This window comes from Carassius gibelio, chromosome A3 (assembly GCF_023724105.1).
Source record: "Carassius gibelio isolate Cgi1373 ecotype wild population from Czech Republic chromosome A3, carGib1.2-hapl.c, whole genome shotgun sequence".
NCBI lineage: Eukaryota > Metazoa > Chordata > Actinopteri > Cypriniformes > Cyprinidae > Carassius > Carassius gibelio.
In genome coordinates, this window is record NC_068373.1 from 7981418 (window position 1) to 7993327 (window position 11910).

The 11910-nt window shown below is 42.4% G+C and overlaps 1 protein-coding gene across 1 annotated transcript; it reads left to right on the forward strand.

Moving 5' to 3' along the window:
* The first annotated feature begins 6836 nt into the window (after positions 1-6836).
* On the forward strand, positions 6837-11910 carry LOC127940462 (uncharacterized). Its single transcript, XM_052536140.1, has 2 exons — positions 6837-11407; positions 11682-11910. Exon 1 carries the CDS (start codon positions 6882-6884, stop codon positions 11196-11198), a length of 4317 nt encoding a protein of 1438 aa, XP_052392100.1. The 5' UTR covers positions 6837-6881; the 3' UTR covers positions 11199-11407; positions 11682-11910.

The following is an 11910-nucleotide window of genomic DNA, read 5'->3' on the forward strand; positions in this document are numbered from 1 at the left end:
TATAGAGCTTTATTCAATACTGGTTGTGTCAAAGCAGCTTTACAGTGTTAAATGTATCAGCATAAAAGTAGTACAACAAACACTTTAAAATTAATAATTCATTATCGGTATCAAGGGATTCACCCACCTGCACTGCATATAATTTGACAAACACTCATGTAGGTTCTGCTATGATCCAGCAAATATCAAATGTGTTCTTTGTAATTGGGTCAAGGACTCCCCCCTCATGTAGAGTTACCCCAGAGGAAGTGTGTGAGGCTCCAAAGAATTGCTTCTATGTTCAGCACTTAACACAGGCCTTTATTCAAGCAAAAGTACCAGAGGACAAGAGACAAAAGGCACACCATAACCTAACCTTCCCTCCAGATGCTCTCGGCTTTCAGCGATTTAAGAGGCTGGGAGATGTTAAGGGCATTATATCAAAATGTGCTCCAACACAGAGCAGCTGCTATTGTCAATACGCTTGACTACTTGATATTAAATTGTCTCAGATAAAACATTGTATAATGTCTTGGTGCCTTTCCATGCCTAAGGTGCATCATGTGGTCATGTTTAGCAACAGACAAACCACTCATAAGTGTTTACCTCAATAATGCTCAACAAAGACATATAACAGAGTAACATTAACTGAAGTGATAAAGAGACATCTATTATTTACTTCTAAAATAGATACTATTAGGAATAAAATTGTAACCATTCAGCTTCCAGAATTCATAGATCCTCCTTTGACTATTATTAATTTCTCATTGTCATTAGGATATGTCCCCAAAACCTTCAAACTGGCTGTTTGTTTTAAGCCTCTCATCGAAAAACCACAACTTGACCCCAAAGAACTATTTAATTATAGACTAGTCTTGCAGCAGCAAGAGTTCTTACTAGAACCAGGAAGTATGACCATATTAGCCCAGTCCTGTCAACACTGCACTGGCTCCCTATCAAACAATGCATACATTTTAAAATTTTGCTTATTACTTATAAAGCCCTGAATGGTTAAGCACCTCGGTATTTGAATGAGCTCTTGTTACACTATAATCCCCCACGTCCACTGCGTTCTCAAAACTCTCAAAAATACCTAGAATGTCAAAATCAACTGTGGGCGGCAGATCCTTTTCCTATTTGGCGCCTAAACTCTGGAATAACCTACCTAACATTGTCCGGGAGGCAGACACACTCTTGCAGTTTAAATCTAGATTAAAGACCCATCTCTTTAACCTGGCTTACACATCACACATTAATATGCTTCTAATATCCAAATCCGTTAAAGGATTTTTAGGCTGCATTGATTAGGTAAACTGGAACCAGGAGTACTTCCCATAACACCAAATGTACTTGCTACATCATTAGAAGAATGGCATCTACGCTAATATTAGTCTGTTACTCTCTTGTTCCGAGGTCACCATAGCCACCAGATCCAGTCTGTATCCAGATCAGAGGGTCACTGCAGTCCCCCGGATCCAGTACGTATCCAGACCAGATGGTGGATCAGCACCTAGAAAGGACCTCTACATCCCTGAAAGACAGCGGAGACCAGGACAACTAGAGCCCCAGATACAGATCCCCTGTAAAGACCTTGTCTCAGACGACCACCGGGACAAGACCACAGGAAACAGCTGATTCTTCTGCACAATCCTGCACAATTTGGTTCCTTGCCGCTGTCGCCTCTGGCTTGCTTAGTTGGGGTCACTTCATCTACAGCGATATCGTTGAATTGATTGCAAATGATTGCACAGATACTAATTAAACTGAACTGAGATGACATCACTGGATTCAAAGATGAACTGCTTTTAACTGTCATTTTGCATTACTGACACACTGTTTTCCTGATGAATGTTGTTCAGTTACTTTGATGCCATATTTTTTTTGTTTAAAGCGATATATAAATAAAGGTTACTTGACTTGACTTGACCATTTGTGGTGTATTTCAGAAGACTTAATACAGCCAGAATAATTTATGGGGTGACATTTCCATGAGCATTTATTAAAACAGGTTGCATACTCACCACATGCAGCATTTGTAAATGTTATTAACCTCATAAATATGCAAACAAGTGTGTTAACCCAGGGTTTGCAAATGCGCAGTGTGATATCTTGAACCCTGTCTACATACACTAGGAATAACAACTAACCCATGATAAACTATTAGCAGTGTGAAACATGAAACAAGACACATGTAGCCTACTTCAGATTGTATTTACCCAGGTTTTAGTATGTAACACAATGTGAAAGAAGCAAGATCACACTAGATTGTGTGAAAGTGTATTAGTGCAGAAACTTTGTTGGTTTCCTTTTTCCAACTCAGTGATTCAGTTTTTTTTTTTTTTTTTTTTTTTTTTCGACATGGTGGATACAACTGTAAATACAACTGGGTTTAACAAAAACTGTATCTTTCTTTAGGCTGCAAAGCATCAAAATGTGATTATTTTAAAGGGGGCTGATCCTTTTCTATACCCACTGTAGGTCTATATCAGAAGTGGCCAACGTCGGTCCTGGAGAGCAACAGTCCTGCAGAGTTTAGCTCCAACCTTGATTAAAACTCACCTTCCTGCTGCTTTTAGTAACCCTTAGACCTTGATTAGCTTGTACAGGTGTGTTTGATTAGGGTTCGAGCTGAAATCTGCAGGACAGTGGCCCTCCAGATTTTTTGTGTTGTTGAAGTAAGTCTCGTGTTTACAGAGGTTGCATTTATTTAATAAAAGTAAAAAAAAAAAATACAGTGATATTATGAAATATTATTTACAATTGAAATAGAATGCCTAATGGTATTTCATACACTCTGACTTATTTGCATTTCTAAAGAGTTGGATTCTCATGCTAAACACGGCCAAAGTAAAAATAAAAAAATGTGTATGATGAGTACTTGCATGCCAAAGACACTCAGGGTTCGTATAAGTTTCGGAAAGTATGGCCCTTCATGACATCATAAAGGAGGGAATTCCTCATACTCGCACGTCTCCCGGATGAGCACACACAGCAACCAGAGCGAGAAAAAGAGCACGCCTGTCAACATGCTTCATTCCTTTTAGGCCAGTTATACACTGTATGAAATTTTAGTCTAATTCTTACTTGGGCGGAATTTCAACTTTGCTGTGCCTCTTTTGACATGCAATGTACAGTGGGTAACTGTGACGGTGGATTAAGGAAAGTCTGGAAGCAGATGCGAGTTAACAGTTTTAATGGGCTGAGAGGAATACAAAGACACAAATAAACAAAGAGGCTAAGAAGACGACACTCCGTCGTGGTGGTGAGGAGGTGAGGAATCCAGATGATGGGGGAGAGAAGGTGAGTAGTCCGGATGACGACGGTGAGTAGGCAGCAAGAGAGGATGGCACGGGAACTGCGGGGAATAGAGCCGAAGGTAAGTGTCCATGGCTGAGTGAACGTGCGGAGAGTGGATGAGGTTCTGGGAAAACACAGACATCCAACGCATACAACACTAAAGCCAGACGAACTGGGTAACCACATCAAACATGAAACAACGATCTCACAAACACAAGACGTGAGACAAGCCAATATATAGTGGATGAGTAATGAGTGACAGCTGCTGCTGATGACAATTAACGGAGACGCCCAAAAGGTAATCAGTGCAGACACGAAACACACAGATTTCACCACAAAGTGCAAACACCCCGAAATCACGGTTTACCAACCGTGACAGTAACTGGAGGGGATTAGCCTTCTCCTGATACCATGATGACATGGCATGTGGCTTGGACGGAAGCGATGGAGGCTACACATTTCCAGGTGGGGGGTCTCAAGTCCCTATCCTCTCGGTGGCTGGGAAAGCATAGTTGTCATCTCTGGATCCGATTCAGGCTTTGCCACCATCCCACAAGGGTTCAAGCTGAAATCTGCAGGACAGTGGCCCTCCAGATTTTTTGTGTTGTTGAAGTAAGTCTCGTGTTTACAGAGGTTGCATTTATTTAATAAAAGTAAAAAAAAAAAAATACAGTGATATTATGAAATATTATATACAATTGAAATAGAATGCCTAATGGTATTTCATACACTCTGACTTATTTGCATTTCTAAAGAGTTGGATTCTCATGCTAAACATGGCCAAAGTAAAAATAAAAAAAATGTGTATGATGAGTACTTGCATGCCAAAGACACTCAGGGTTCGTATAAGTTTCGGAAAGTCTCAAGTCTTTATTTTGCACGTATAGTATGAGCAGTCAAGTTGCAGCTCGATGAATGGACTGTATAGTGTGAACACATAAATCCTGAGACTTGGCCTGACATCTCATGTGATTTGCTCGTACAGTGAGAGATGGTATTTAACAAAAATTTTGCTGAAATCGCAGAGTGTATGCCTGCCTTACAGAAGTCATTGACAGAGGTGCACAGAACTTTCTCAAGAAAGATTTGTTATCCTTGTGGCGTGGATGACACAGAAGAGTGCCTTGGCCTGGGGGACCCGTAGGAATGCCATAGTCTGTAAGGCGGAAGCAGCTTCCCCCGCGAATGCCTACAAGCCCAGGAAGCATCGGGTCTCTCCTCCAGGAGGAGGTGGAATTAGGACACAATTGCATTGCTACCGACCGCTATACTGGGCGAATCGCTGAATACCCCTTCGCTGCACCACCAACGAGGGTGGTGAGAAAGGAGGAGCCCAACTGGCTGGTTTCTGGCAGTAAAAGGTGCCGCCCATGACCCGGTGAGCTCATCATGCACTTCCATGAAGAAAGGCACCAGATGGAGGTCTCCACTCGAGCCCTATCCTCTCGGTGGCTGGGAAAGCATAGTTGTCATCTCTGGATCCGATTCAGGTGTGCTGTTACTTATGTCTAGAAGTGTTTCTTTTCCGCCTCCTACTGGACATTTAAGGTACTGCATTTTGTTTGCCGTTTACTTTCGGTTTCTCTCAGTGAATGCAGTCGGGAAGAACGTTCATACAGTTCCTATGGGCTATTGATTCCATCGTTAAAACCTTGGAAATATATGTCTGTAAGTGCTAAGTTTTATACTAAATAGTGCTTTAAGTGTTGTGTAGATTAAAGTAAAGTGTAGATCAGTAGTATTGTTGTATTTGTTATATACAGATATGATTTGCATCATTGGTTCGATACTTTGTTTTAGCATACTGCTAATTTCTCTTCTGTTTGTATAGAATCTCATTTGATTATAATTTCTTGGCATGTACAAAACCGAACTGTATTGTTAACTGGATGTGTATGTAAAGGTGTACATAATGTTCATACATATTTATTCTTGTTTGTAGTTTTACATAAAAGAAGTGAGAAGAACAATCACCAGTAAAGTCACTAAAGTTACGAAGACTGCTTTCTGGAGTTCTTTTCTGAAATTGTACGCTATCTGTTAAGCCTTTGCCCAAGCAACGCAATTGGTCAGAACAGAATAGTAAAAAGACATTGACACAGCGGGTTAAAACAGCGGAATTACACGACCATTGTTACATTGCATTGCACATCTCTTCAGCAGCAAGTATGGAGTCACACTGTGATGAGAAAGAAACCTCTCAGGCCTTTGAGATTAGATCACAAGCTTCTAGCTGGAAATCATCACAAAGATCAAGTCGGTCATCAGCCAGTGCGGCAGCGACTCGGGCGAGAGCTAAAGCAGAAGCAGCTCGAGCTAAAGCTTCGTATGCAGAAAGAGAAGCAGCTATGATGAGGAAAAAAGCAGAAGTAGAAGCAGATCTATACTTGCTACAATCTCATAAAGAAGCGACTGCAGCATCCGCTGAAGCGGCAATTTATGAAGCAGCAGCTGACATTGAGGAAGGAAATATAGCGGAATTGGACCATGAGACACACTCAGTTCGTACTCAGCGTACTAAGGAGTATGTTCAGAAGCATGCAGTGGAACAAAATCAGCAGCAGTATTCTGGTACTCCGATTCTACAGTCATCCTTAAAGAATGCTGAACCTCTTCTGTGTGAAGCAACAGTAACATCTCCACATGTATATCAACCTTATGGAATGGAGGGATTAAAAATAAAACAGGAGACAATGGATAACCAGAGAGATCATGGACATCTCTCTGCTTTTCAAACATCTCCAGCTCCCAGCATTAAAGCTCCCATGTTTAGCCTACCATATACATCTGATTTAGCAAACTACATGGTAAGAAAAGAGATGGTGAGTTCTGGTCTTGTGAAGTTCGATGATCATCCTGAGAACTACTGGGCTTGGAAATCATCTTTCCAAGATGTCACAAAAGACCTTGGACTAACAGCCAGAGAAGAGCTCGACCTTCTTACAAAATGGCTCGGCCCAGAGTCATCAATGCAAGCCAAACGGATCAGATCGGTTTATGCACATTTTCCTATAGCAGGTGTCCGTATGCTTTGGCAGCGATTGGAAGAGTGTTATGGTTGCCCAGAAGTAATTGAGAATGCGCTGTTGAGAAAACTGGAAGAGTTTCCAAAGATTTCTAACAGGGATGGACAAAGACTCAGAGAGTTAGGAGACATGCTTATGGAACTGGAATCTGCAAAGTCAGGCGGACATTTACCTGGATTAGCAATTCTTGACACTGCTAGGGGAGTAAATCCCATCATTGAGAAACTTCCCTTTAATCTACAGGAAAGATGGATCACTCATGGTGCTAAATATAAAGAGGATTATCGTGTCGCATTTCCCCCATTTGGCTTCTTTGTCAAATTCATTTGCGACCAAGCAAGAATAAGAAATGATCCCAGTTTTTTGCTATCTATGCAGTGCTATCTCAAACAGGAGAAATTTCCACGGGTAAGCAACAAAATACCTGTGTCAGTGAGGAAAACTGAAGTGCTAACCACAGTTCCTAATTCTAAAGCCAATCAACCTCCAGATCCTGGTAAACAATGTCCAATTCACAATAAGCCACATCCGTTGTCAAAGTGCCGTGGGTTTAGAGGAAAACCCCTGGATGAAAGAAAAATGTACCTCAAAGAGCAGTCTATCTGCTTCAGGTGTTGCAATTCCACTAAACACATAGCAAAGGAATGTGCAGCAGCTGTTAAATGTAGAGAGTGTAACAGTGATCGCCATGTCTCTGCAATGCACCCAGGATCAGCTCCATGGGCAGTGGAATCTCCAGTAACACAGCAAGAGCAGGGCGGGGAGCCTGAAGGTGATATATTATCTGAGGTTACTTCTAAGTGCACAGAAATCTGTGGCAAAGCTCTTAGACCTAGATCATGCTCAAAAATCTGTTTGGTGGATGTTTACCCATCTAACTCCCCTGGAAAGGCTAAGAGGATGTATGTTGTTCTGGATGACCAGAGTAACCGGTCTCTAGCAAAGTCTGACTTTTTCGAGCTGTTTGGGATCAATGGAGATTCTTTTCCCTATACTCTTCGTACATGTGCAGGCACAACAAAGACAATGGGAAGAAGAGCAGATAATTTCATTGTTAGTTCACTGGATGGGAAAACTCAAGTGTCACTTCCCACACTCTTAGAATGCAACATGTTGCCGGAAGATCGCGACGAAATTCCTACTCCTGCAGTTGCACAATACTTCTCTCATCTCAAGCCAATGGCTGACAAAATACCACCTTATGATGCAAACGCTCCCATTCTTCTTCTTTTTGGAAGGGACATTCTAAGTGTGCATAAGGTTCGAGAACAGTGTAATGGACCTGGTAACCTGCCATATGCTCAGCGTCTTGACTTAGGCTGGGTCATTGTGGGAGAGGTTTGTATGGGAGGAGTACACAAATCCGAGACTGCAAATGTTTTCAGAACAAACATATGGCAAAATGGACGGACATCTTTTTTCACACCCTGCTCAAAAGGAATTCAGATCAAAGAACAGTTTGGTACTCCAAATGATCAATACCAATTCTGCTGTCCTGTCTCAAGCTGTTTCACGGATCACCTGGGTGATAACGTCTTTCAGAGGACTCCTGAGGATGATAAGCTTTCACTGTCTGTTGAGGATAACATCTTCCTTGAGGTTATGAACAGAGAAATGTACATGGATGAGTCAAACCACTGGGTAGCTCCCTTACCATTCCGTTTACCTCGCAGCCCACTGCCGAACAACCGAGACCAGGCAATGAAACGTCTTAATGTCCTCCAGCGCACCTTACAAAGGAAACCCGAGATGGCCAAACACTTTGTGGAGTTTATGCGAAACTTGTTCATCAACCAACATGCAGAAATAGCTCCCCCACTGCAGCCTGATGAAGAATGCTGGTATTTACCAATATTTGGTGTGTACCACCCTCTGAAACCTGGGAAGATTAGGGTCGTCTTTGATTCTAGTGCACAGTATGAAGGCGTCTCGTTGAATAGCATTCTTCTTCGTGGACCAGATCTAAACAACAAGCTCCTGGGGGTCTTGATGCGATTTCGTAGGGAGCAGATTGCAGTTACAGCTGATGTAGAACAGATGTTTTACTGCTTCAAGGTCAGGGAAGATCACCAAAACTTTCTGAGGTTTCTGTGGTTCAAGGATAATGACCTATCCAAAGAAATCACAGAGTACCGAATGACAGTTCATGTTTTCGGTAACAGCCCGTCGCCAGCTGTGGCAATCTTTGGGATGAGACGAGCAGCTGAGTTTGGAGAAGACGAGCATGGAAGAGAAGCCAAGCACTTTGTCCATAAAAATTTTTATGTGGACGACGGCCTGATCTCTGTATCCAGTGCCGCTGAAGCCATCAGTCTACTGAAAAACACCAAAAACATGTTAGCTGAGTCAAACATCAAGCTTCACAAGATTTCATCAAACAGCCATCAAGTAATGGAAGCATTCCCTCCATCTGAAAGAGCAAATGACCTGAAGGATCTGGATTTGAGTGTCGATCCTCTTCCTCTCCAAAGAAGTTTAGGGTTGAGCTGGAACTTAGAGACTGACTGTTTCACTTTTCAGGTGTCTACAGTAGTTAAACCATTCACACGACGGGGCATACTTTCAACAGTTAACAGTCTCTATGATCCTTTGGGATTTGTTGCACCTGTCACCATGCAGGGTAAGGCCTTAGTAAGAGAGCTGTCATCAGAGCAGTTTGACTGGGACACGCCACTCCCATCTGATAAAGAAGCCCAGTGGAAAGCATGGACAGATTCATTAGCAGATCTCAAGGAAGTCCAGATTCACAGACCCTATGTTCCAGTCTCGATTTCCAACACTTCCAAGAGAGAGATAATCATTTTTGCTGATGCCTCTACATTAGCCATAGCAGCGGTTGCCTACCTGAGGGTTGTAACTACAGACGGTCAGTGTCACATTGGGTTTGTTATGGCCAAATCAAAGTTGGCACCATACCCTGCTCACACAGTGCCACGTCTAGAGTTGTGTGCGGCAGTTCTTGCTGTCGAGCTGGCAGGATTGATTAAAGAAGAGCTGGATGTGGATCTAACTGCAGTAAAGTTCTACACAGACAGTAGAATCGTTTTAGGATACATCTACAATACTTCCCGGCGATTCTATGTGTATGTTGCTAATCGAGTGGCCCAAATTAGACATTCCACAAAGCCAGAACAGTGGCATCACATTGATTCAGACCTCAATCCGGCAGATCTCGGCACCAGATTCATTCCAGCAGCTATCCTACCTCAAACTAATTGGTTCTATGGTCCAGGATTCCTCCATCACCCTATTCTCAGGGAAACTCCTGAAAATGAATCATTTGAGCTTGTAGAGCCAGAGAAGGATCAGGACATTCGCCCACATGTAGTAACCTTTGCCACGCAGACAACAGAACAGTCTCTGGGATCACACAGATTCGAACGCTTCTCTGAGTGGAGATCTCTTGTAAGAAGTATAGCCATGCTGGGCCATGTTGCAAAATCATTTTCTCAAGACAGAAATACCGGGGATTGCGAAGGATGGCATTGGTGCAATAAATGTCTCCAGTCTGAGCGCACACAAGCAAAGACTTCTATTATTAAATGTGTGCAGCAAGAGCACTATAAAGATGAATTCAAGAGTTTGGAGAAAGGTGAAGAAATCTCACAGCAAAGTGCTCTGAAGAGACTATCTCCCTTTGTAGACACTGAAGGACTTATTCGAGTGGGAGGTCGCTTACAATCAGCAGAACTGTCTGAACAGGAAAAACACCCACTAATAATTCCAGCAAGTCAACACGTAGCCACGTTGTTGGTCAGATACTACCATGATCGAGTGGCACATCAAGGACGACATCTAACTGCCGGTGCAGTACGTTCAGCAGGTCTCTGGATTGTAAAAGGAACTAAACTAATCAACCGTGTGATTCATCAATGCGTTCTCTGTAGGAAGTTAAGAGGTAGACTCGAAGAACAGAGAATGTCAGATTTACCTATGGACAGAGTGAAAGTGGATCCTCCATTCACTCATGTGGGTCTGGATGTTTTTGGGCCATGGAACATAATATCACGCCGCACTAGGGGTGGCAGTGCTGAAAGTAAAAGATGGGTTGTCATTTTCTCTTGCTTAAGTACAAGGGCTGTTCATTTGGAAGTCATTGAGTCCATGTCAACCTCAAGCTTCATTAATGCCCTCAGACGGTTTTTGGCAGTTCGCGGACCAGTCAAACACTTCAGATCCGACAGAGGAACAAATTTCATCGGAGCCTGTCGAGAACTGAAAATCAATGCAGATGATCCAGAACTAAAAGGTTACTTGCAGGAGCAAGGTTGCGTATGGACATTTAATGCTCCCCACTCTTCCCATATGGGGGGAGCTTGGGAAAGAATGATCCACATAGCACGGAATATTCTGGATGCATTGCTGCTAAAAACCGGCCTTTCCCGTCTTACCCATGAGGTTTTGACTACTCTCATGTCCGAAGTCATGGCAATAATGAATGCTAGACCTTTACTTCCTATTTCTTCTGATCCAGACACATTGGAAGTTCTGTCCCCTGCCATGCTCCTCAATCAAAAGGCTAGCACTGTACCAGCACCTCTTGGGGACTTTGACATTAAGGACCTCTACAAGAAAGAATGGCGACAAGTTCAGTGTCTGGCGGATGCTTTTTGGAAAGCTTGGAGGAGAGACTATCTTGCAACATTGCAAGTACGGAGGAAATGGACTGAGAAAAGACGGAACCTCGAGGAAGGTGATGTTGTCTTGCTTAAAGATTCCAAAGTGAAACGTAGTGAGTGGCCAATTGGACTCATTGTGAAAACCATACCCAGCAGTGATGATAATGTGAGGAAGGTGGAGGTAAAGATAGTTAGAGAAGGATCTGCTAAGGTATACCTAAGGCCTGTCTCTGAAGTAGTACTACTCCTGCCTGGGACGTCACAGAAGGATCCATAATGGTATAATAATTTATTATACCAGGCGGGGAGTGTGCTGTTACTTATGTCTAGAAGTGTTTCTTTTCCGCCTCCTACTGGACATTTAAGGTACTGCACTTTGTTTGCCGTTTACTTTCGGTTTCTCTCAGTGAATGCAGTCGGGAAGAACGTTCATACAGTTCCTATGGGCTATTGATTCCATCGTTAAAACCTTGGAAATATATGTCTGTAAGTGCTAAGTTTTATACTAAATAGTGCTTTAAGTGTTGTGTAGATTAAAGTAAAGTGTAGATCAGTAGTATTGTTGTATTTGTTATATACAGATATGATTTGCATCATTGGTTCGATACTTTGTTTTAGCATACTGCTAATTTCTCTTCTGTTTGTATAGAATCTCATTTGATTATAATTTCTTGGCATGTACAAAACCGAACTGTATTGTTAACTGGATGTGTATGTAAAGGTGTACATAATGTTCATACATATTTATTCTTGTTTGTAGTTTTACATAAAAGAAGTGAGAAGAACAATCACCAGTAAAGTCACTAAAGTTACGAAGACTGCTTTCTGGAGTTCTTTTCTGAAATTGTACGCTATCTGTTAAGCCTTTGCCCAAGCAACGCAATTGGTCAGAACAGAATATCAGGCTTTGCCACCATCCCACAAAGTGGCAACCACCTCAGTGTGTTAAATGCCCAGGTAGTGATCGTGACCATCACCCGGTGCCAGAT